Source organism: Heterocephalus glaber, unplaced genomic scaffold (genome assembly GCF_053883595.1).
Source record: "Heterocephalus glaber isolate CG9 unplaced genomic scaffold, H.glaber_assembly_v1.0 deba00001460, whole genome shotgun sequence".
In the NCBI taxonomy this organism is placed as follows: Eukaryota; Metazoa; Chordata; class Mammalia; order Rodentia; family Bathyergidae; genus Heterocephalus; species Heterocephalus glaber.
This window is the reverse complement of record NW_028258307.1, coordinates 438,499-465,247: the sequence shown is the minus strand read 5'-3', so window position 1 is coordinate 465,247 and position 26,749 is coordinate 438,499. Positions and strand designations below refer to the sequence as shown.

The 26,749-nt window shown below is 39.2% G+C and overlaps 1 protein-coding gene across 1 annotated transcript; it reads right to left on the bottom strand.

Annotated features, from left to right (window-relative positions):
* Positions 1–25,385: 25,385 nt before the first annotated feature.
* Positions 25,386–26,464, bottom strand: LOC101711899 (uncharacterized). The gene has a single exon (XM_013073386.3). It carries the CDS (start codon positions 26,400–26,402, stop codon positions 25,386–25,388), a length of 1,017 nt encoding a protein of 338 aa, XP_012928840.3. The 5' UTR covers positions 26,403–26,464.
* Between the last annotated feature and the right edge of the window lie 285 nt (positions 26,465–26,749).

Here is a 26,749-nt window from a genome sequence, read left to right as displayed (position 1 = left end):
TTCCTATTTCACATTACCTACCATACATTTTAGTCCTTACTTACACTTTTAGTTTCTCACACCAGAGAAGCTATTCAGTATTTATACACATGTGTCCTATTTATTTCACTTAAGAGTATCGCCTCAATGTGCATCCACTTAGCTATGTCTCTAATTTCTCATTTTTTATGGCTGAGTAGTACTCCATTTTATAAAAAACCCCACATTTTCTTTATCCAGTCTCCAGTTGATGGGCATTTGGGCTGTTTCCAAGTTTTAGCTATCACTGCCTGTGCTGCTATGAACATGGGCACACATATATCACTGTGGTATGATTCTTTTAATTCTTTGGGGAAGATCCCCAGCAGTGGAATAGTGGGGTCAAATGGGATTTCCAGTCTTAGTTCTTTGAGGTATCTCCATGCTGATTTCCACAGTGGTTGCACCAGTCTACACTTCCACCAGCAGTGTAGAAGGGTTTCTCTTTCCCCACAGCCCTGCCAGCATTTGTTATTGGTTGATTTCATGATAGCAGCCATTCTTTCTGGAGTGAAGTGGAATCTCAGGGTTGTTTTCATTTGCATCTCTCGAATGACCAGTGATGTTGAACATTTTTTCATATATTTATCTGCTATTTCTACTTCTTTGTCTGAGAAATATCTGCTCATTTCAGATGCCCATTTTTGGATTGGGTCTTTAAATTTGGGAGGTCTGATCTTTTTCATTTCTTTATAGTTTCAAGATAGTAGACCTTTGTCTGAGGAAAAGAAGGTGAAAATTTTTTTCCACATTGTGGGTTGTCTCTTCACATTGCTGGTGGTTTTTCTTGCTGTGCAGAAGCTTTTTAATAAGAAGAGATCCCACTTGTTGATTCCTTATGCTAGTTCATGGACACATGAGGTTTTGTTCATAAAATCTTTTCCTAGACTGATGTCTTCAAGAGTTCTACTTAACCTCTCTTCCAAGTGGTTCAGAGTTTCTATTTTAATATTTAGATCTTTAATCCATTTTGATTTTGGTTTTGTGCATGGTGAGAGATATAGGTGTAGTTTTAGTTTTTTGCAAGTTGCAACCCAATTTATTCAGCACCATTTATTAAAGAGGCTATCTTTCCTCCAGTGAGGGTGTTTGGCTCCTTTCTCGAAGATGAGATGGCTGTGTGTGTCTGGAATTGTTTCTGCATCTTCTAATCTGTTCCACAGAGTTTGATTGAGTTCTAGTATTTCATTACTTATTTTTTTGTCTAGTTGATCTATCTATTTGTGACAGTGGGGTGTTGAGATCACCCACTACAATTTTATTAGCGTATATATGACTTTTCATGTCTGTTAGTAGTTGTTTTATATAGTTGGGTACACTACTGTTTGGTGCATAGATATTTATGATTGTCATCTCTTCCTGTTGGATTGTTCCCTTTACAAGGATGTAGTGTCGTTCTTCATCTCTCTTCAACAGTGTTGGTTTGAAATCTACTTGATCTGCAAAGAAGATAGCTACTCCTGCTTTTTTTTGGTTTCCCATCACATGGAGTATTGTTTTCCACCCTTTAACTTTCAGTCTATAAGTTTGATTTTGAATTACATGTGTTTCTTGTATGCAGCATATTGTTGGATTTTGCTTCTTGACCCATTCTGCCAGTCTATTTCTTTTGCTTGGTGGATTGAGACCATTAACGTTGATGGTTATAACTGAAATGTATTGAGTTATAATTGTCATGACCTTTTCCTTTTGTTGGGTTCTCCCCCTTTACATTTAATTTCTTGTCATGCCAGATGAGTTCATTCTGCTTTCCTTCGTGGGGTTGTGATCCTCAATGTCTGCTCCTATGATATTATGCAAAATCTTTTGGAGTGCTGGTTTGGTATTCACGAAGTTCCTAAGGTGCTCTTTGTCATGAAAGTATCTTATTTCTCCTTGCATTTTGAAAGATAGTTTTGCAGGGTACATCAATCTGGGTTGGAGGCTGTTTTCTTCTAGAGCTTGGAATATGTCACTCCAAGCTCTTCTTGCCTTGATGGTTTGTGTTGAGAAGTCTGCTGTGATTTTTATGGGCTTGCCTTTGTATGTGATTTGTTTCTTTTGTCTAACTGCTTGTAGAACTTTGTTCTTCTGTTGAGTTTCTGGAATCTTAACAATTATATGCCTATGTGTAGATTTTTTTGATCAAGGCTATTTGGAGTGCTATATGCCTCACTTATCTGTGTGTCAAGTTCTTTTCCCCTGATTGGGAAGTTTTCTGCCATTACTTCTGTGAAGAGTTTTTTTTTATGTCATCTGCACTCTCTCCTGTTTCTTCACTGACTCCAATCAGTCTTATGTTATTCTTCCTTGCATTGTCTAGCAGCTGCTGGATTGATTTCTCATGTTCCCTTATAATTTTGAAGCAATTTTTCTTTTCCTGGTCACTAATTGCAATCTTATTTTTATATCTGAAATTCTGTCCTCACATTGGGTCATTCTGCTGTGTAGGCTTTCAATGGAGTTTTTTATGTCCTGGAAATCTATTTGCATCTGTTTTATGGATTCCATTTGTTTCCTATGTTGGGATTCCATCATATTCCTGTGCTCTTCTCTAGATTTATTAATCATGTCTTGCACTAGGAGCACAATCTCTCTTGTTATCTGAGAAATTATTTCTGATTTCATTTTTTCCAGATCCCCTTTTGTTGCCAGTTCAGTGGCTCCAGGTGGTTGAGTTTCAGAGTGCTCCATCTCATTTCCTCTTGGGGTTTCTGTAGGTGATCTGGAATTCCGGCTCTGAGAGTTATTTATGTGTTTTCTCATTTCAACTGGCGGGGGTGGGTTCATGCTGTGGCACCCATGAGGATCACCTCCTCTGAGCTGGGAGAGATGGGACAGGGGCCAGGAGTGGCAGTAGGGATGGTGGCTCAGAATCCCCTTCCTCTGGACGGGGAGCAGCTGGACACAAGGCCGCCCAAAAGCCCTGTTCTTGGGTTGAGGGCAGCGGGAGGGATGGTGGCCAGGAAACCCTTTCCTCTCGACCAGGAGCAGTAGTTAAATGGCCAAAGTTAAATGAAGAAGATATAAAAATTCTAAACACTCCAATTACAATCATTGAAATTGAAAATTTAATTAAAAATTTACCAACAAAGAAAAGCCCATGTCCTGATGGTTTCAGTGCTGAATTCTACAAGACATGTGGAGAAGAACTAACACCATTACTCTTTAAACTCTTCAAGGACATTGAAAGGAAAGCAATACTTCCATATTCATTCCTGGAAGCAAGTGTTACTTTGATTCCAAAACGAGGGAAAGACCCAGCCCAAAAAGAGAACTACAGGCCAATCTCCCTACTGAACATAGATGCAAAAATCCTCAGCAAGACACTGGCAAATGGAATACAGAGGGTCATCAAGTAGATCCTACAACCTGACCAAGCCAGATTTTTCCCAGGGAAACAAGGATGGTTCAACATACATAAATCAATAAATGTAATACATGATATTAAGAGAGTCAAGGAAAAACCATATGATCATCTCAATAGATGGAGAAAAAGCATTCATCAAAATCCAATCCCCATTTATGATAATAACCCTACCAAAAATTGGAATAGAAAGTCTTTATGTCACCCTGATTAAGGATATATATGAAAAACCAACAGCCAAAAACATAGTAAATGGTCAAAAACTGAAAACATTCACACTAATATCAGGAACAAGACAAGAATGTCCACTATTACCATTCCTATTCAATATTGTTCCGGAAACATTAACCACAGCAATTACACAAGAGAAAGAAATAAAAACAATAAACATAGGAAAGAAAGAAGTCAGTCATTATTTGCTGATGATGTGATACTCTACACAGAAGAGCCAAAAAACTGCCAAAAGAATTTGAGACAGCTTGAGGAGAGTACCTGGATGAAGGTCAACATTCAAAAAACAATAGCCTTCTTGTACACAAATAACAGACTCACTGAGAGAGAAATTAGGGAAATAATTCCTTTCACAAGAGCATGCAAAAAAAAAAAAGAAATATCTTGTAATCAGTCTAACGAAAGCAGAAGAACTCTACAGTGAAAACTACAGCACTCTGAAAAAAGAGATCAAAGAGGATATAAGAGAAAGGAAAGATATCCCTTGTTCCTGGGTAGGAAGAATGAATGTAGTGAAAATGGCCATACTTTCAACATTGTTATGCAGATTCAATGCAATCCCTTTTAAAATTCCAACAATATATTTCACAGAAGTAGAGAAAACAATCCAAAAACTCATTTGGAACCAGAAGAGACCTAAAATAGCAAAAGCAATTCTAGGCAACAGAGATATAGCAGGGCGTATCACAATCCCCAACTTGAAACCATACTACAAAGCTATTGTGATAAAAACAGCATGGTGCTGACAAAGAAACAGACCCGAGAATCAGTGGAATAGGTGAGAAGATGCAGAAACAACTCCAGTCCTACTCAGCCACTTCATCTTTGACAAAGGAGCCAACCACCATCATTTGAGGAAAGATAGCCTATTTAATAAATGGTGTTGGAAAAACTGGATTTCAACCTGCCAAAGATTAAAACTTGACCATTATCTATCACCATGCACTAAACTAAGATCAAAGGGGATTAAAGATGTAAATATTAAAAGAGACACACTAAACTTGCTGGAACATAAGTTAAGTAGAACTCTTGAAGACATTGGTATAGGAAAAGTCTATGAAAAAAACCTCAGTAGCATGGGAACTAACACAAACAATCAACAACTAGAATCTCATCTTATTAAAAAGCTTCTGTGTTGTAAGAGAAACCACCAACAGAGCTAAGAGACAACCTACAATGTGGGAAAAATTTCTTTAGCAGCTGTACCTCAGGCAAAGTAATACTATCTAAATATATAATGTGGTTTAAAAAACCATAATTTGAAGACCCAATTCAAAAATGGGCATCTGAAATGAAGAGACACTTTTCAGACAAAGAAGTAAAAGCAGCAAAATAAAGAGGTAAAAGCAACAATTAAACGTATGAGAAAATGTTCAACATCACTCATCATTCGACAGATGCATTTGAAAACAAAACTGAGATTCCACTTCACCCCAGAAAGTGTGGCTGCTATCAAGAAATCAACCAATAACAAATGCTGACAGGGTTGTGGGGAGATAGGAACCCTTCTCCATTGTTGGTGGGAGTGCAGACTGGTGCAACCACTGTGGAATTCAGTATGGAGATACCTCAAAAATCTAGGACTATAGGTCCCATTTGACCAAGCTATTCCTCTGCTGGGAATCTTCCCCAAAGAATTGAAAGAATCATACCACAGTGATATATGGTTATAGCACCTATGTTTATAGCAGCACAGTTTGTAATAACGAAAGCTTGGAAACAGCCCAAGTGCCAATTAACTGGAAATTGGATAAAGAAGATGTGATATTTTTATAAAAAGAAGTACTGCTTGGCCATAAAGAATGAGAAACTAGAGATATTTATAGCTAAATCAATGCATATTGAGGACAGACTCCTAAATGAAATAAATAGGACAAACATGTGTAATTACCAAATAGTTTCTGTAGTGTGAGAAACTCAAAGTATAAATAATGATTAAAATGATTAATTGATAATGAGAAATAGGGAGAAATGGTCCAAAGAGGTTACGGGAATTGGGAGGGGTTGGGGAAATGATAGAAGGGAATGGAAATATTATGAGAAAAGGAAAAAAATGGAAAAAGTCTTTGTAAATAGGGAAGGGTGGAACGGGTAAAGGGGGGACAGGAAATGGGGAAAAATAAGGACCAAGATACATCATGTACAGGTACAAGATCCCAATGATGAATGCAACTGTATTTTGTACCTAAAAAGCACCAATAAATTTAATGGAAAAAAGATATTATTAAGCACATGAAATTTGTACCACTTGGCAAATAACTGGATATTCTCCCCATTTCCTAAGCATGAAACCTTCTCTCCTCATTTTACTGGCCATTTGAATACACGATAACCAATTCAAACACTCATAGAGATTTGCATTTTTGTATTTTCTTGGAAATTTTTTACATATTTTCCTAAACATCAGCAATGGAGGATCCTCCAAGGAACCCTTGTCTTGGTGCCCACATCTGCTAGCACAGGATCATGATCCTGATCTTTGTCAAACTACATGATTGCTAGTGATAGATCCTGTCCATGTGTTGAGCAATTTCATTATGTCTTTTTCTATGAGATTTCTTCCTTTTTCCATAAATATTACAAAGTTTAAACTTGTCTTTTAAAACTCATACAATTTTCTTTTGTGCTACCAAAGATAATTGGATATAGTTTTAACAATATTGTTCTAATATACAATTATTCAAATGCCAGCAGGACTGTCCTGTCAAAGTGTTTGAGTGAGTGGATAGAAATGAAAACTATTTTTTACAATTCTGAGATGAAAAGTTCTATAGGCCTTGTTTGTCTATAAACTGGCTGACTGGCTCCTGCATGCTGGTTTCTCCTTCTGTTTCTATGTGGCCTTCCCTGAGCACATGGGAGTGCTCTCCTCTCCTTTTCTCAAAAGGACACTGGACTAGCACCATGTTAATGACTCCATTCCACTTTACCTATTCAAAGAAGTCAACCCAAAGTCAATCCTATGAACACCTTTTGGGTACAGGGGTGGTTATTCATGTATTTCAAATATGAAATTTAAGAGCATAGTCATTGTCACCCAAATGATTAGAAACAAATTTTTTAAGTGATGAAGTAACTCAGTTTAATACAGCGTCTTGAAATATCTCTGCCTTGATTCCCATGGGTTACTTCTCTGCAATTGATCTATAGTCATTCCACAGTCTCCCTTGTCCAGAGACTAAGGAATTCTTTTATATTTATTAGGGACAATGGATTCTTTACCAGGACTTTCCATCTCTCAAAATTCAATGCTCTAATCATTGAAGCTCATGAATTCTCTTCTGTTTTAAAGGTGAAATGCCTTGGAATTGATACCACCTAACTTTCTTGATTTTCACTTTACAATTAAAAGTTAACTTATCATACTTCATGTAGCAAAAATTGGAAGATGAACAGTGATGTGAGAGTCCGCTACTGGGGACATGTATAAGGCTATTTGGAATCTGAGAATCCTTACATATATGTGACACAGAAGATGGTGAGTAGAAAGGAAGGTTCTACTCCTGAAAGCTGTAGAAATACCTATATAAAGTACTGCCACAACCATGATTGGCAAATTTAAAATTCAAAGTATTCCTCAGAGTGAATGCGAGGCAGCCCAGCAGGATTTCTCCTTCCTAGGAATACCCAAACATGGCTTCCAAAACCTGCACCTCTTCGACTTTTATAGTTGTTACTGAGCCAGGAAGACCTCTTTTATCACATGACAAATACATGAATTTTGTCTTCAAATGATCCATTGGCTCAAGAGAAGTCAACTAAATGAGCATAAAGAAAAACACAGTCATAACTATTGAGAAGCTGAAGTCAAAAATGTGAAGTTGTGAAATGTTTAGAAGATTGATTAGAAAGCCATTACTCTGAATCAAATTTCTAAAATTCCATTTCCAAATTTTAAAATGAATAAAGTTAATAAAACTATGAAATAGCATATGAAAATGGTTACAAAATAGAAATCAATATTTAAAAAATTAAAAATAATTCAACAGAACAAAATCTATTTCCTTCCATTTTCTGATATCATCTTCAATCTCTTTTTTCATAGTGCTATATTTTTCAGAGTAGAGGTCTTTGATTTCTTTTCTTAGGTTGATTCCTATGTATTTCAGTGTTTAGGATGCTATTGTGAAAGGAATTGTTTGCCTCATTTCTCTTTCAGTGAGTCTGTTGTTTGTGTATAGGAAAGCTATTGATTCCTGTGTGTTGACCTTGTGTCCAGCTCCTGCACTAAATTTGGTTATTAAGTCTAGAATACTTTTGCTGGAATTCTTGGGTTCTTCTATATAGAGCATCATGTCATCTGCAAATAATGACAATTTAACTTCTTCATGTCCTCTTTTTATTCTTTTTATTTCTTTCTCTTTCTCTTGTCCAATTGCTGTAGCTAGCACATACAATCAACAAGTGGGATCTCTTCTTATTAAAAAGCTTCTGAACAACAAAGGATCCAGCACACTAGGAAGAGTCAATGCACAAGGAGGGAAAATTTTTACCAGTAGTTCTGCACACAAAGATCTACTATTTAGAGTATATAAAGAACTTAAAATAATCAGACCACCCAAACTTTAAGACCCAATCCAAAAACAGAGCATCTGAAATGAACAGACATTTCTCAGACAAAGAAGTAAAAGCAGCAAATGAAAACATATGAAAAAATGTTCAACATCACTGGTCATTTGAGAGATGCAAATCAAAACAACCCTGAGATTCCACCACAGCACAGGAAGTATAGCTTCTATCAAGTAATCAACCAATAAAAAAGGCTGGTGGGGTTCTGTGGAGAAAAGAACCCTTCTCCATTATTGGGAATGCACACTAGTGCAACCACTGTGGAAATCTGGATGGAGGTACCTCAGAGAGCTAGGATTGGATGGCCCTTTTGACCCAGGTATTCCATTGCTGGGTATCTTCCCCCAAAATTAAAAGAATCATATCACAGTTCTATATGTGCACCTATGTTAATTAAAGTCCAATTTTTAATAGCTAAAACTTGGACTAGCCCAAGTGCCCATCAGCTGGAGACTGGAAAAAAATGTAGGTTTTTAAAAAAGTAAAATGGAGTATTATCCAAGCCCAGAGGAAGGGGCTTCTGAGCAGCTATGTGTCCCACTGCTCCCAGCCCATAGGAAGGGGATTCTGGGATGCCATCTGTCTCGATGCTCTGGGCCCAGAGGAAGTGGTTTCCAGGACACCATCTGTCCCACCATGTCCAGCCCATAGGAAGGGGCTTCTGGGCTGCCATCCATCTCTTTGCTCCCAGCCCAGAGGAGGTGAGCCATGCAGGTGCCAACAGCACTCCCTCACCCTCCAGAGTTGAAATGAGAAGACTTGTAAACAGTCTCAAAACCAAACTTCCAGATCCCTGCAGCCACCCTAAAGGGAAAAGAGATGGAACACTCTGATACTGAACTACTTGGACGCCATGAACTGGCAACAAAAGAGGATCTGGAAAAAATGAAATCAGAAATAATTTCTCAGATAAGAGCAGAGATTGTGCTCCTAGTGCAAGACATGATTAATAAATCTAGAGAGGAGCTGAGGAACAGGATGGAATCCCAACATAGGAAACAAATGGAATCCATAAAACAGATACAAACAGATTTCCAGGAGATCAAAAACTCCATTGAAAGTTTACACAGAAGAATGAGCCAATGTGAGGACAGAATTTCAGATATAGAAGATAAGATTGCAATTAGTGGCCAGGAAAAGAAAAATTACTTCAAAATTGTAAGGGACCATGAGAAAGCAATCCAGCAGCTGCTAGATGATGCAAAGAAGAATAATATAAGATTGATTGGAATCAATGAAGAAACAGGAGAGAGTGCAGATGACATTAAAAATGTTCACAGAAGTAATGGCAGAAAAATTCTCAAGCAGGGGAAAAGAACATAACATACAGATAAGTGAGGCATATAGGAATCCAACTAGCCTTGATCAAAAACAATCTGCACCTAGGCATATAATAGTTAGGATTCCAGAAATCCAACAGAAGAATAAAATTCTACAAGCAGTCAGAGAAAAGAAACAAATCATATACAAAGGAAAGCCCATCAGAATCACACCAGACTTGTCAATGCAAACCCTCAAGGCAAGAAGAGCTCGGAGTGATGTATTTCAAGCCCTAAAGGAAAACAGCCTCCAACCCAGATTGATGTACCCTGCAAAACTATCTTTCAAAATTGATGGAGAAATAAGATACTTTCAGGATAAAGAGCACCGTAGGAACTTTATGAATACCAAAGTAGTACTCCAAAAATTTTAGACAACATCCTAGGAAAAGACAGTGAGGATCCCAACACCACTAAGCCCAGAAGAATGAATCTGTTGAGTGTGACAAATTAAAGGCAAAGGGGAGAATCCAACAAAAAGAAAAACTCATGACAAAGATTTTAAACTTTTAACTGCATCTCCCTAATGAGTGTATAATTAAATCTTGTTATTGTACTGATTAGTATTTTTCTGATTCTAACATACACACCTTTCCTTGTGGTGTACTGGCTATTTATCATCTTCTTGTATCTACTTTTTAATTGGGTTGTCTATGAATGAGTTGTAAGAGTCCTTTAAATATTCTGGTCATAAGTTATATGCATTGCAAAAATGGTGTGTTTAGGGACTACTTTTCATTTTAATGATGTCTAAAGTTCTAAATTTTGATGGAATCTCATTTATCAATTTCTTTCTTTTATATATCATGTTTTTTGTATTCTAGGAAGTTGGTGCCTACCCTAAATTCATAAACATTATTCCTTATAATCTCTCCCTAAAGTTTTCTAGTTTCAGTCTTTCATATTTAGGTTCATAGATCCTTTTGAATTATTTTTATGTATGGAAATAAAGGGTTAAAGTTAATTTTGTATGTATGGATACCAGATGTTCTAATGTCATTTGCTGAAAACACTGTTTTTTCCTCGGCTCTTGAATTGAGTTTATATTCTATAAAAAGTTAATGTTTAATAATCTTTCAAAACTCATTGGACCATATATGTGTGGTTCTATTTGTAGCTTCTCTATTTTATTCCAATGAGCTATATGTGTTTCATTACACCAACACTGCCTTGATTACTATAGCTTTAGAGGAAGTCTTAAAATTAGGTACTAAATGTCTTACAACACTTTTCGTTTCTTTTTCTTTTTACTTTTCTAGGACTTTATACTCCTACATAACTTTAATTTCTTTTCTACATAACTTTTAAATTTCAATATTGAATTCTTCATTTATAGCAAGTACATATAGAACTGAAGTTTTACATATACCTTGGGTTTTCTAATCCTGCTAAATTCAAATACAAGTTCTAGGAGCTCCTAGAGATTTCTTAGTATTTTCTCTGTACATGATCATTTCATCTACATATAAAAATTTTGCTTCTACCTTGCCAATCCTATCCTAATTGTGTCATTTTATTGCCAGACTGTTTTGGTTTAGGCCTATGTTTCAAGATTTAATGGACAGATGAAGAGTAGGCAGATCTGCCCTTGTTCCCCACCTTAGGGAGAAAGCATTGTATCTTCTCAATTCATATAAGGCATTTTTGCTGGAAGTATGGAATACATGTCTTTGATCTGTTGAGAACGTTATTTTCTACTTCTAGTTTCTTGACAGCTTTTACTATGAACAGGTGTAGAATTTAGTCCGATACTTTTTCTCCAACTACTGATAGGATCATATGGCTTTTTCCTTTCCTCTGCTAAAACAATGACTATTGGGGGTAGATATTCCAATGCTGAACCAACACTGCCATCCCTATAATAAAACCACTTTCTACATACTACCAGATCTGACTTCAAATAGTTTGTTTTCTTAAAAAAATTCTATCTATGTTCATACATTTTTCTTCTATTATCTTTATCCAGTTTTAGGATTAGCACAATGTTGATTTGCAAAAATGTGGGGAGAAGTGTTCCTTTTTTCTGGTTTAAATATTTGATATAATTTTTCAGTAAAATGTATATGAGCCTGTTGTTTGCATAAGGTAGGCTTTCAAGCTAGGAATATACTTTCTTTAAAAGGTGCTATTCAAATTTTGTATTTCCTCCAGAGACAGTTTCATTAATTTGTCTTCCAAGGTACTTCTTAGAAGTTGTCAAATTTATTTCAAGAAAGATTTTTGTAATATCCTTTTAAATTCTGTAAAATCTGTGGTATTGTCTCCTAGATGTTGATATTATAATTTTTAAAATGTATTATTGATATTGTGTAATAGGAAGAAATGCTCTAAAGGAGCAGGGGAAGTGGGAGGGGTGAGGGAAAGGAAACAATGGAAAAGAAAAACTATGAGAAAAGGAAAAAAATGGAAGCAAAGTCATTGCAAATAGGGAAGGGTGGAGGGGGTGAAGGGAGGTCAGGGGAAAGGGAAAAATAAGAACCAAGATACTCATGTAATGGTACAAGATCCCAATGATGAATGTAACTGTATTTTATACCTAAAATGTACCAATAAACAATGGGGGGTAGAATAAAAAAGAAAAGTGAGATAAAAAAAAAGATAACAAGTCAACACAAACATGGGATGAATTTCCAATTCCAAATTATGCAAAGCAACTCATGATGAGTGAAAGCAATACTATGCTTACATTACAGAAATTTATATGTAAAATTCCCTTACCTAGAAAAAAAATCCATTTTGCAATGTTTAATTATCCTCTGTATAACAGAAGTGGTTACAAGTTGGGAGGAAAGACTCATATTCATAAGAATGTTGATAAGCAATACAGAAACACATCATAAAACAACCCTAGTAAATGATTTCTGTGATACAGGACAAAAACTTTCAAATAATATATTTTATAAAAAAATAACCTGAAAAATATGTTTAAATAAATTTCAAAACAGAAATATCACTTTGCATTACATATATTAATACTTTAATGAAGTAAAACTCACACAATCTTCTGAGGAAAAGTATATCCCTTTATCATATTAATTTTAATAAATCCCCTAAATATGTTATAGGAGCACATATACCAAAATGGTAAAGTAATAATTAAGAACCACAATAATACACATAAAAAATAATGAATGGAAAGAAGGAAAGACATTATTGCAAGCGCAAATTAGAAAAGTAACAGAAGGTGTAGATCACAGAAACTCAGGACATTTTATGATAAAGAAAATATGCTCTGGATGTGCTATTTAGTACAGCAGCTTCCGGATATGTGTGCATAAGGAAACCTTGAAATTGGACATCCCAATTAAGAGCTTGAAATTTAGTCATAAAAATTTAAGTATTATGAAACCTTATGAACATTAATTACTCTATGGGAGAAAATGTATCCACAATCATGGAGGAAGCAGATCCTTGATATACATTTGAGACAGTGATAGAAGAGGGACAAAACCATCAAAAATAAATTAGAGTCCTTTATAGGAAAATGGATGCAACTTGAGACCATTATGCTAAAGAAAATAACTCAGACACATGAACTTAAAGATGTAACTATACAAAAAGAGCAAAAGAAAGAGGAGAAGCTGGGAAGTAGAGAGAAACTCTCCAGAGAAGGAGGAAGGGCAAGGGAAGGAAGGGGTAGGGGATGAAAAAGGCACCCAGCTGTGCTATGCATGGCCAACTCCACACAGGGAACCAAACATGATGATCTGTAAACATGGACTCATAAAGACTTTTAAAATTTAAAAAGATAGGGAATGGGATGGGTAAGAACTGCTGATAAAATAAATTTACAATAAAACTTAAGCACCAGAAGATAGCAATTCATCTAACATTGGGCAGGACCTGTTTTAAGCAGGGCTCACATCTAATTGTTTGGTGAGCTCACCAGGAGCCAAGATTGCAGACAGTGAAGCCCTCTAGCTTCTCAGAAGCTTTCACAGGCAGGCAGCAAGTTGCTCTTCTCCCAAAGTGGTGAGCACTGCAGCTCCTCCTTCCTGGGAAAATGCTTTGCTTCCTCTGCCTGAGTTCCCTTTATATAGAGGAGACCACTGAGCAAACCCAATCAGGGCCACAAGCCAGGGGATGCACCCTGATTGCACACACTCTGCACCTCATCAGGGCTTCCTTTCTGGGCACATGGGGCTCACTTTGACTGCATCCTCCAGACACATATAAAGCTATAACCTCACATGATGCAGAACAAAGAGAAAAGACCAGTAGAAACTTACATTAGCAAGGCACAATCTGCCTGCTATATTTTAACCAAGAATCTCAATTGTTTTCTATGTTCCAGGAAAGATTGTACATTTCAAAGTTGTTGTAGAGAATCATACTTTCAGGAACACATGCACAGGTAAATGAAATTTGAGGGAGGGCACGGATTTGGAGCATGTGAGCTGAGTTCCACAGTCCATGTCAATATAGAGTTGATCACAGGGACTGAGTTGTAATCAGTTTCAGGAGCCCAAATACCTAATGAGCAACTGCAGGTGGAAAGCATTAATTAATTCAGCTGCACCCACTTCATAGGTTCTTTAACTTCTATTTGTCCAATCAAATTGTATTCTATGTCTCCATTTTATACATGATGCAGGATTACAATCCTTTTAGGATCTCTCTGACCTTCTTCGGTTATGAGGGTTTCCTGAATCTCAAATTTTCTTTTGTACATCCTTTAAATTCTGTTACATTTCATTGGTCTAAGGTAATTTCCTTTTTGAAAGGACCTAGAGTTGGAGTAGTGTGTAGTAAAGGTGAGTTAATATTGAAAGAGAAATGCAAAAATGACAATTCAAATGATTATTTCAGAGGAATGAAAGGTAATTAAGTAAGCAGCAATGAATGTAATAAACCATGATGTTGCTGTATGAGGGGCAGATGATGGAATATATCTGGGGCTGAATCCAAAATGGATCAGAAATGAAACAGTGCAGTCTGAGAAAATGTAGAGCACAGAGGAATGGACTGAGTCCAGGTGTGACCTCTCGTGTGGATGTTGGAGGTCAATTCTAGCCACCTGGGGTCAGGAGATTCTGGGCCATTTGGGTGACACCTTTGTTAAAATTCCACTTCTACTTGGAGCAGCCTGCAGAGTCTGGAAATTTCCCCCCTCAGGTCCCCAGTGCTCCCCTGAAATGCATGGAGGTGGCTGAGCTTCCTCTTCTTCAGGGATTCAGCCAAGTGAGGATGGGACCAGCACAGGTCTCCTCCTGCCTCCTGGAAGCTGAGTTTGAGTCTTGCCCCTTTCTCTGTGTCATAGGCTCGGGCAGAGCTGTGGGTTTCCAGTAGACTTCTTGCCTGGGGCTTGAGAAATGGACACACGTCACAAGTTATGGATTTAGACACAGTTTGGAGAAATTGTAGGGAGAAATTCTGTGACTTTGCTTTGTCAGCATCTCAAGGAGGGAAGTGACCTGATCAGAGCACTGTAGCGATCAGCATGTGCCAAGTGTTAGCCTGGAAGAAAACTGCAGCAGTGAAGCAGGGAAAAGCCTCCCCCAGGAAAGACACCAGAGGCTATGAAATCCTGTTGTTTAGCACTGCCTCTTGGGCCCTCTTGGGATAATCCTGCATGAGAGAGCCTTCCTCTGCTGCTCTTCTTGCCTGAAGAACAGGCAGGGCTAAGAAGACACATGGATCCCTGCTTGGAACTGGAGAACAGTGTAGATTCCCACCCCATCCACTGTGCCATGATGCAGGCCCTGAAGCTCTGGGATCCTGTCTGATTCTGTCCACTCCTCAGTTCAGGCCTTTCCCAGCCCCAGGCAGCCCTTCTCCTCTCCCTCAGAACCTTGACCCAGACCCCCGGCTTTCCTTCCTTTCCTGTGCAAAGTTGCTAAAGAGGGGTGGATGGAATCGAGCCTGGAGTGCAGTACTCTCACATGGATTGAGTGACCTAAAAAGAACTAAAGGACTGGATCCCTGGGGCAGTGTACTGGGGAGACACAGAGAAGGCGTAGGCCATGTAGAGGTGGGGATGGATATGAGGAGAGTAAGAAGGACCTGAGATTGGTGTGTGGGGCTCCACATGCATGAAGGGTCCCAAGGAGAAACCAGTGGATCCCATGCCTCTTTTATGTTTGTTGGTTACAGGGGATGGAACTCAGGACCTTGCACTTCCCAGGCAGGCTCTGTGCTGCTGAGCTACATTCTGGGCCCCAAGAACTTTTGTAGAGCCCCAGGGAGGTACCCTGAGTGTCAAGGAATTTTATTGTACAGCACCTCTGTATCAGTATTTGCACAAGAGATTTGTAGCATCTGAAGAATAAGTATTTCCTATGTATTGCAGGCATTGAGAAGAATATAGCAAGAATACACACTGTACAGACAGCTTGTACAACTATCGAACACTTTATGAAAACAATAAATTGACTGAAGCTGACTTCTGCTATGGCTATGATAGTTTAGATATGGATGCACAATTCATGGAAATAGGAGAGCATTGTATTTGTAGAGGAAATTGATGGCTGAGCGCCTTCAGAACACCCTTATCCAAATGCTGCTCTGAGCAATCACCAGTGATCATGATGCAGAAGACCCAAACCAGAAGGTACTCAATGGAGTTATTAACTCTTTGTCCATGTTGAACAGTATAAAAAAAATTTCCTTTAAAGTTTTGTCAAGGAATTCTTGAGTCTCCCTTTCTGATTCATATAACAGAGAATTATATAAAAAAACTTCAAATTTATTGCAAGAATCAAATTGCTCACAGTGCATGGAAAGGGTTCTAAGGAGACTAGGGGTTGGGTACATTCAATGTCAAGAATATTTCCATCCAAGTTGATGTACTAGAGTAATTCTTGAATGCCAGCAACAAATGGCAGCAGACCACTTACTGTTTTTACATTCAGGCTGCCATAATATCATTTGACCAGTGAAAAACATGGCATGGCAGATATGTATGTCTTACTGCACGCTGTGTCTCCTCAGTTACCTCATATGATTCAGGAGCTGAAAACTCATATCCATGATTAAGGGTTTGGAGTAACCAGTAACATTCTTCAGGAAAATCAACCAACACTGTTTATGGAGTCACTTTGGGAAATGCCTGCCAAATTTTTTCAGCTTATGAACACTGTTTTGAATGATGATCAACACTATGTGAGGGCATTGCATAAGGTTTTATGTGAGTGGTAAATCCAGAGAGCCCATGTCTGTCTGCAGAGCACCCAAGCTGTAGGCTAAATACTCTGATGATGTCATAAAGAAGACAGTACAAGAATGGCTGAGACTGAAGTAGAAGACAAGTTGATGAGGTTTTCTACTGTTTTCAAATATATGGATGATAAGGATGCTTTTCAAAATTTCTATGCAAGTATATTGGTAAAATACTTCATTCATGGATTATCTATGTCTTAGAATTCTGAAAATGCTATGACCAATAAATTCCAGGCAGCCTATGATTGTGAGTTTTCCAGCAAACCACATGGATATACAGTTGTGGTGTTAGTGCAGATTTCAAAAATAAGTCAAATTGTTTTATCAGAAAAAACACAGTAACAGTTTTGGGCATTTGCTCACATATGTGATCTCCAGCATGGCACTTGCCCAGTACTCATGCTCCACTATCTACATTTGCAGTTCCACGAGAAATATATTAAAAAAACCAGATGTTTGTGTCAGGTAAAAGGGCCAAAGACCAAGACCAGACCAGGCCACAACAAGCCTTTATTAGGGGAATAGATCTGCCGGGCTGTCTCTGAACAAAGGAGAGCCAAAGCAATATGGCTGGGGCAGGGAGAGTCTTTTATAGAGACTGGGGTGGGGTTTGTAGGGGCAGAGGTGGGGTTGAGTGAGGCAGTGACTGGGGAATGGAGGAGCCCATGATGTCACTAGGTGGTAGGAGGTGAGCGAGTATTAGGTTACTTTCTAGGCGGGAACAGGGTCATGCTGGGAAGAAGGGTTTGTTCTTTGGTGGGAGCAACCATCTTGGCGTGACGTCACACAGGGGAGGGGGCAAGGCACCATAGGAAGAGGGCAGCTACTATACATAATAGCTGCTGAGGTGGTGGGAGACCTATCAGTTTGAATTACATTATAGCCAGCATCTCAGCTGACAGAAACCGACACAGTTACATTGTCTCTGCACGGGTGAAATTAAAAGGAGCCATCTGGGCAACTGTGTGTAGCCATGGTTATGACCCAGCAAGGGGCAGATCTTCTTGTCTTTAACAACAGTGAAACTGTCAGCTACAAGGAGATTTCCAACCACAATCAGATGAATAAAGAGGATCTGACAAAACTATCAAATCATTGCTTGTGAAATGATTCACCATGATTCACAAAAGGAAATCATTGATGTGGAATTCTTTTGTACATGGAATATGAAATTAGCATTAAGAGAACAAAATTAAAAACTTCTCCATCAGTACAGAAAGATTCACCACATAAGTGAAACAGACCAGAAATGGTGAAAATGAGGATCTGAAAATGCATCTCTTGCTGCCATTTTTCATAGCAGGACAGTAAAAATTACTTTAGAAAATACTACTCATCTTGGAGAGGTGACTCCGGTTAAGAACTAGGTTTACTCCCAGTGCCAGGAGGATGAAGAGGTGTATTGAGATTCTCCTGGACAAACAGTACATGGAACTCACCCAAAGGTCCAGTGATGAGCTGCGCTGCATGGTGTGCTGGAGCTCTGCTCTGGGTGGGTGTGAGAGGATTCCTGCCTTTGCACTCCCTGCACTCCTGTGGGGAGAAGGAGGCCAGGGCCTGTGCAACTGGGTCACGTGACATCCCATGTGCTCTGCTGTTTGCAGTGACACCAGTGCCTGTCATGAGTGTCAAAGAAAATGCCTAGAGATATTTCAAGCTCATGTCATGATGACATTTTTGAACTTTTTCTGGAAAAAAGAATAAGGCAAAATCTGCTAAGAAAGAAGGTCACTTCAGCTAGCCTAAAAATGTTTAAAGCATTAGATTTCATTTAAAATACATGTATGACCCCAGAACAAATACAGGGATGGAAAGATTCAAGAGACACTGAGGAAAATGTGGGCCACTCACCGCATAACACCATCTTATTCATACTCTGAATTCTTCTTCAGTGTGAAGGAAAACCAAAATTATAAACAGCAATGGGCAAATGCTGAGAAGATATAGACACAGAAAAGAGACTGGGCTGTTTATGCGTGGGTGATTTTTCTCTTCATCTATAAATGAAAACATCTAAATTGAAACCCCCAATTCCTTTTCTCATTTCTCAGAGAAGAAATGATTCCTTTTCTTTAATAAGTTTTCATACTCTTCAGAATGTGGAGAAAAGCACAGTGTCAAAGACTAGATTTGAGAGGGAAATGGGAACAAGCTTTGCCCAGCGGTACGAGGAGGGAATGCATGCAGCCAGGTACTGCTGTGTACACTGTCCCTAGGCCTGAAGGTGGGATCTTGGAGGAGGGAACTGGATTGAAAACTGAGGTTCAGGGGTCCCAAGGAGTCACACAGTGACCCATATGTGTGCATAGGGAGGCAAAGGTGGTCAGAGAATTGCATCTGGTGTGTAGGACAAGCAGATAAATGCCAGGTGCAATGAAGACATGGAGCTATGTGAGACCCAGTGCAAAGGTATTAGGAAATCTTGGATGGACAGGAGGCAGCCAAGAGGGATGTGAAGAGGCCCTGGAGAACCTAGCAGGGAGCATAGGGACCCCAGGTAGGAGGGTAGGACTCTCAGTAGGATGAAGAGACTCAAGGAGAAACAAAGAATTGACCTGAGGTACCACAAATTCTCCCAGAGAGACACAGAGGGACCAGAGGAAGCATAGAAGGGAACAAAGAGGTTCAGAGAGAACTGCTGCTAATAGGGGACACTTCAATGGATGAAGGAGCCCAAGAGAAATGGAGGGAAAGGAGGCTGTGCAGAAAGGATTCAGGAGACAGAGGTGGATCATGGGAGGCATGAAGGGAAACAAAGAGGCAGGGAAGGATCTAAGGATCCATGGAGGGAAACAAGCGGAGTGTGGGGACTCCCAGGTGAACAGAGGAAAGGAAGTGAGAATGAAGGGACCTGCGAGCTGGTGGATAAGATTGTAGGGACTTAGAGGCTCCCGATCAGAGGGAGACACAACTGAGGAGGCAGGAAGACAGGAGCCTTTCAGGAAACACCAAGAAGCCAAGGAGGACCAGATGTGTCCCATGGCTGGTGAAGGGAGGCAAGGAGAGATGAAGGGAACTGAAGCCTGGGGAAGGGAAACAAGGAGCACAGGCGGGAACAAGTGGGGCTCAGAGGGACAGGAGCAGATGCAGAGGGACCCAAGGCTGGGGTTGCAGTTGGGGACCAGATTGGCAGAGTGACTGGAGCAGGGAAAGAAGAGGGAGTTTGCAGAAGCCCAGCAGGGCCACTGTGGGGAGACTATCTAGGGCTGCTGGACCCAGTGGTCCAGGGGGTGCCACATTGGGCCAGAACAGAGGGATTCTAAGCAAAGGAATTCCAGCCCAGGCAGTTCAGAGTCCAGACATGAAGAACAGTTTTGTCCAAGAAGCTACAGTCCCAGGCAGAGTGAGAGGGTTTGGGGCTGAAGCAGGCCAGGCAGGAGCCTGGGAGTGAAGAGGTGAGGCTGGTGTAGGGGGTGGAGGTTGTGGGTTCTGGATGCAGAGTTCAGGGGCTGAGCAGGCTGAGGGCACCACTGGCAAAAGGAGAAGAGAGAGCGCACCCTAACACTCCAGCTATGGAGGTGCAGAGCCAGGCAGGGGATGCTCAGCTCCAGCTGAAAGATCTGGAGTAAAGTGAGGAGGCCTGCAAAGCCCCAGTTCTCAGAAGGGAGCTGAGCAATGACCCCAGAACAGAGACTGAGGAGTGAACTGAGAAAGTGTGTCTGTGGGCTGTGCAGTGAGTGTGGAGAATTTCCCTGTCCTCTGCTTCCAGGCTGCCCCCATGGAGGGATCAGCTCTGTCCACCAACCCTACCACTGTGGGCTTCCTGACTGGAAGGCAGCGTCCACTGAGCTGCATCCTCAGAACTCTTGAGTCAATGAGAACTTCTCTCCTGTGAGGTTTCTCCCCTGAGGCTGAGGGTGTCTCGTGTTTTGTCCAGGAGGGTGATAGGTGTCTAACTCAGAGGAGAACTGGATTCTATCACACAAACCTGGAATCACATCATTCTTCTCATAAATCATTTCCATAGTCTCTCCTTTGGATTCCTGGTATTCATTTCCTATGAATAAAGTTGTTCCTAAACAAATGAATTGCAAATTTGAAGAGTAAAATATATAATATTGTCATGGTCTGCTATTTTTTAAATTTATAGGCAAAAGTATGAACTTACCAGAGGTAAAGTTTGACTAATTCATCAAGTCCTACATAATATCTGAAATGAATAGAAATACACATGAGCAATCCACTGTATGTTCTTGTACCATAAGAGATTCCTTAAGAGAAAATTCTAGAGCCATATGGAGAAACTATGGAATGTGTGTTGTGTCTCTTTCTTTTATGAAAAAATGTTAATGTGTGAGTTGCTTTTTCTACACTAAACCTCAGGATTCAGGTTCAATTGCAGTGTTGGCACTTTGTGATCCATAAGTGGGTTTCGGGTTGCAGTGTGGGCACTGGGTCTCTAAATGTTTCTCCATCACTGCTCTGAGCCTATACACAGAAGACTGAGTGAAGGGCACACATGTCCCTGTCATTCTGATAAGGTGACACACAGAATGTGGGCACTGATGGAAGAATAAAGACTGCACTGCATGTGGTAGGAAATAAAATTTGAATACTTGCTACTAGCTGGATTTTATTTGCATAGCAAATGTAAATGAAAGGACAGGAAATCTTTTTGATATAACAAATGTGTTAAAGAAAATATGGGGTCTAATATCAATCTACCAGAAATACCAAACATGAATAATTTCAACACACTAAAACACAACCAAGGATAAAAAAATGTCCTCTGCTGTTTCCCCTCAGATCCTATGGCTGGGGCAGATATGGGACAGGGACGAGGTTCGAGTTGGGCAGCAGAGGACTTAAGAATTTCCTTCCTAGGGCCCCTGGGCCAGGTGAAACATGAATGGAGCTCCACAGGACAGACACAAAGGGACAGCAGCAGACCACAATGCTCCCCACACAGGGTCCCCTGGCCAGGCCGGGACCATTCTGGCTCTCAGAAGAATCAGGACAGTCTCTGGTGGGGGCATTGTCTGTGGTGGGATGGACAGACAGGGCAGGTTTTAAGTTTCTCTCTGATCATGAAGCATTTACAGAATTTCCACCACTGAACTACATGTTGTCTAGAGAAGTGCCGCTCCATGTTTATATGATTTTTGTTTTTGAAGTTATTGTTTGTTCCATCCATTCATTTATTTCTTATTTCACAGAAGAGGAACAATGGAGCAAGCAGGTACCTGATCTGAAGGGGAAAATATCAGGATTTTATTCTGCCCTCCTTCTATGAAGCCATTTAGCTGCATTGGGTTGAATGGGCCTGCCTAGGACTTACCATCCTCTAGGACAGAAGATAAAATCCTCCCTCCCACAATGTGTGAGAATGTCAGGTCTGTGTCATATTCATCACCACTGATGTCATAAGAGGGATGGAGGGCCAATGTGATTGGCAATATGGATCAGAAGAGCATTCAGTACCATATTGCTGTTGCCAATGCAGCACGGCCCACCCTACAGATCCCAAGGGGGACTGTTTTCCCTGCTACTCACTCAGGAGACTGAGTTAAACTGAATTAAACTAACCTTAGTATGCACACTTTACTATCACAGGTGATAGCTATCTCTATCAATAGATAGACAAAGATCAAGACAGTCACATAGACGAATGCACTGAAGTGGACCTCTTTATTTTAGGGTGAATACAGCTGAATATTTCACACCAAGATCCCCAACTCTATGAACACATGGACCACTCTATCCTCTCTTCTCTGACCTCTCACCTGTCACTGTGCAGCCTCAGCTCCCTCACATCAGGAGCCCTCTCCTGCACTTCCCCATGGCGGACAGCAGGGGGCAGGTGAACTTGACTTTTCTAACCATTCTCATGCACAAGCTTGGAGCTGGGCCAGTAAATTGCCCATGGTGACCCAGGGAAAACAGGAATGTGATTTCTACAAGACCCCTCTGAAGGCGGCTTTCTCTTGAACTATGGATGACTTAGGACAGCATTTATACTTAGAAATTGCTTCTGCTTCCTGTCCTGAGGACTGAGGTGGAGGCTTTGCTGAGCTTCTCCTGAAAGATTTTCCCATACAGCATAAAATAACTTTTCAGGGTCTAGATTAACTTACTGTGTTTTCGTTCTGGCCTCCTGTAATAGTTTAGCAAGAACTGCAGTGTTTCAGTGTGCCAGATCAGAGGAGTTACTGAATTAAACACACAGCACACTGTATTGCATTTGCTGATTCATACTTGTGTGTGTGGAGCAATATGGACACAGCTCAGTAGAGAATTCATCCTTGGAGTTATTCCCCACTTCTGTCCCCGACTGCCATGAAGTGAGCACATTTGAAATTTCTTCCTTGAGCCCAGTTGATCTTCAAGGGAATTATTTGAAATCATTAGAAAAAATTTAAATTCTCTCATACTGTTCTTGTATTATTTGTTGCCTCAACCAGAATCCTGGCCAATATATACCCATATATATTTTAAATGCTTCTCTGTATTATAAAATTTCATAACTAGATGTCCCTTCACAGAATTCAATTCTTTTATTCACAGACGGCTTAAAACTGTCTTTCCCATTTGTACATTCAAATGTGATGAAAATAAGCATTCTTCAAATATAGGAGGCACACAATGCATTTAAAGAATCTTCCATATTAATTATTTGTTATAAGATTGGTTACAGAAATCTCTTAAGCATGAAGTTTTATAAAACACAAAAGTGATTCATTAAAGACCTTATTTTCCATTTTTTCAAAATATTATACTGAATATTCACTCTAACAAGGTTTGTCAGTTATTTATATTCAGCTTGCTCTTGTGAGATATTGAATATCAATAATCAAAGAATTGGCTCATTTTATATGATTAAAATGGTTGTGCATGTGACTTTGAGCAAACTAATTCAACTCTGTACCTTTTGGGAGAAATTTCAGGTATTTTTAGATAACAAGTGAGAGATCCTGCATCTATCCCCACAGTGTACTCATAGGAAAATCTAGGGTCACAGGACAGCAAAATGCTCCAATCAGTTGTTTCAGTAATTGCCCCTGGATCTTGTGCCTTGGTAACCTGAGGAAAATGGAGAGGAAAGTCAAGCTCTCTGTCATATCATCCCGTGCCATGTATGTGACCTGCTGAAATTGGTAGGAAGCCATGGAGTGGTGAAGCCACCTGGGTGGAAGAAATTCTCTAAAAATTAAGACTAGTAAGTGACCCTAATATCTATGGCCATGACAAGGTTTTTGGGCCTAAATCCATTCATTCAAAACTGCATTAAATATTACAAAGGAACTCCCAGATTTCTTCCTAATGTTTTATTAGTTAAATAATTAAAATCACAGTTTTTTATTCTGCACATAAGTTGTATTTAATTTGTGCTTTGGAAAGTTAATTGCTTTCTCCCACACATCCATATTTGATATTTGTAGGTAATCACACTATCCTATATTAATATGCAACATTGTTCATAAATAATAATGTCAGTGTTCTGAAATATCTGCCTTGTAGTTTTTTTGTATTTCAGAGTGGATGTATATTTTCATAGAGTTTCTAAGTAAAAGCTCTCTAATATTTCTTCCAATGGCTTATAAAGTGGGTAACTTTTCTTGGCGAGGACATTCATGTGATTGTGAGCATGTGTTCATTTTGAACTTTGCTTTATACATGACATGGAGCATCTGGTCCAGTGTGCATGCTCACATTTCCATACATGCTGCTGTTTGAGTACAGAGATGATCATTATTTTGCAAGAAATCATTTCCTCAGGTTAATGATTTGATAGTCCTCAAAAATGTTTAACCACCTATCAGCTATTAAGTTGTTATCTATTCACACATATTCTTGTGTCAACTAAGCATTGTACTTAGAATAATGGTCCTTAGTGAAGACTGGAGATCTAGAAGTTCTTGCAAGTGAAGTTTTTCCTTATTGTTTAAAGAGAAATTATGAATGGAACCTTTGCAGCATTCATTACAGATAGAAATTTTCCGGTCATATTTTCTACTGTGCCTTAAGCTGATATATATGATTGAAGTATTCTATAACTGTTAGATTCGAGAGTGAAATATCTGAAGCCTTGTCAGACAAATAGCTGAGATGTTGCATCATGGCATGACATATATAATTACTTTCCCCAAGTGCTTAGTTATGTTGGTGGAGGAGCACATCCACTGAACAATTTTCCATACCATTAACTGAGGTTGTATGTTCAGTTTCACATTTTTCAGGTAACACTTAAATAGATTTCTTATTCATTTATATTTTTGCACAACAGGGGAGACTGTGTGCTGCAGGCATTCATTGTAGTACTTTGTGAGCAGTCTGTCACAACAACAAAGGTCAGAATGATGGTAGAATCTTTTTTCATGCAGGTGAGATTCTTATGTGTATGGTGAGTTTATCTCCATTGTAAGATTTTTCCATCAGGTATAAGATTGGCCTAAGGCTTTTCCACTCAGATGACATTTTTGTATTTTCTTTGGTATGTGAACTGTCTTATCATTGTTATGAGTAGATGACTGTTCCCCAGACATATATTCTCAGTATGGTTTGTGTGCTGTGAGATTTCTCTGATGCTCACTAAGGTTAGATGAATACATGAAGACTTTTCTAATTAGAAGATGTATGATTGGTTTGTCTACTGTATTCTCTAATGAGTATTAAGTCTATACAATTGATTGAAGTTTTTCCCACACATATGATTCTCACATATTCTCTCTCTTGTGTGAGTTCTCTCTGGAAGACTAAGTAACATAACTTACTGAAGGTTTTCCAAAAAAAAAAAAATAGAATGTTCATGATTTCTCATGGTTTCTAAGGCTAGATGATTGAGTGAAGGCTTTCTCACACAGTTGACATTTATATGGTTTTTCTTCAGTGTGCATTCTCTCATGTTCATTAAGGTGACTGGACTGAGTAAAGGCTTTCCTGCACAGAAGGCATTCATATGGTTTCTCTCCTGTGTGTGTTGTTTTATGCTGTAGAAGGGTAGATGAATCAGAGAAGGCTTTCCCACACAGATGACATTCAAATGGTTTTTCTCCTGTGTGTATTCTTTTATGCTTGGTAAGGGAAGATGATCTAGTGAAGGCTTTCCCACACAGATGGCATTCATATGGTTTCTCTCCTGTGTGTGATCTTTTATGCTGGGCAAGGGAAGATGATTGAGTGAAGGCTTTCCCACACAGATGACATTCATATGGTTTCTCTCCTGTATGGGTTCTTTTATGCCGATTAAGGGTACATGATAAAGTGAAGGCTTTCCCACACAGATGACATTCAAATGGTTTCTCTCCTGTGTGGGTTCTTTTATGCCGTTTAAGGATATATGATTGAGTGAAGTCTTTCCCACACAGATGACATTCAAATGTTTTCTCTCCTGTGTGTGTTTTCTTATGTTGACTCAAGTGATTTGACTGTGTGAAAGCTTTCTCACACAAATCACATCTATATGGTTTCTCTCCTGTGTGTATTCGCTTATGATTTTTAAGGATATATGAATCAGTGAAGGCTTTCTCACATAGATGGCACTCATATGGTTTCTCTCCTGTGTGTGTTCGATTATGTCTTCTGAGTTTATATGAATTATTAAAAATTTTCCCACACTGCTGGCATTCATACTGTTTCACATGTGTCTGTGTTCTCTCCTGCTGATTAAACTTAGAAGATGGACTGAAAGTTTTTCTGCACGTGCAACCTTCATATGGCTTCTCTACTATGTTAGTTTTGGTGTGACCTCTAAGCTCAGCATAACCTGTAAAGCTTTTACCACCTTGATGACATTTGCTTGAATGTATTCCAGATTCAGTCATTTTGTTTCTTCTATGCAGGGATTCATGGTTGTAGGTTTTGCAACACAGATGATTTTCACAGGTTTTTTCCTGGATATTTTCCCAATCCTGTAGTATAAGTTTTAAAGTTTGATTAATGTCTTTGCCACATAAACTTCCTAAGAACATTTGTTATCTAGTGTGTATAACTTATGATTCATAAGACGAGAACTTGGAGAAAATACTTTCTCAAATAGACAAAAATAATGTCACTACTCTCCACTGTGAATCATACTACACTTTCTAAGGTGTGACCAGCTTTTAATGTCTTTCTCATTAGATATTCATATGAATATGCTATGATCAAATTTTGTTTTCTGTGTCCACGT

Coding starts and splice junctions, on each gene's coding strand:
- LOC101711899 (XM_013073386.3), bottom strand. CDS start 26,402: ATGACTGAATCTGGAATACATTCAAGCAAATGTCATCAAGGTGGTAAA.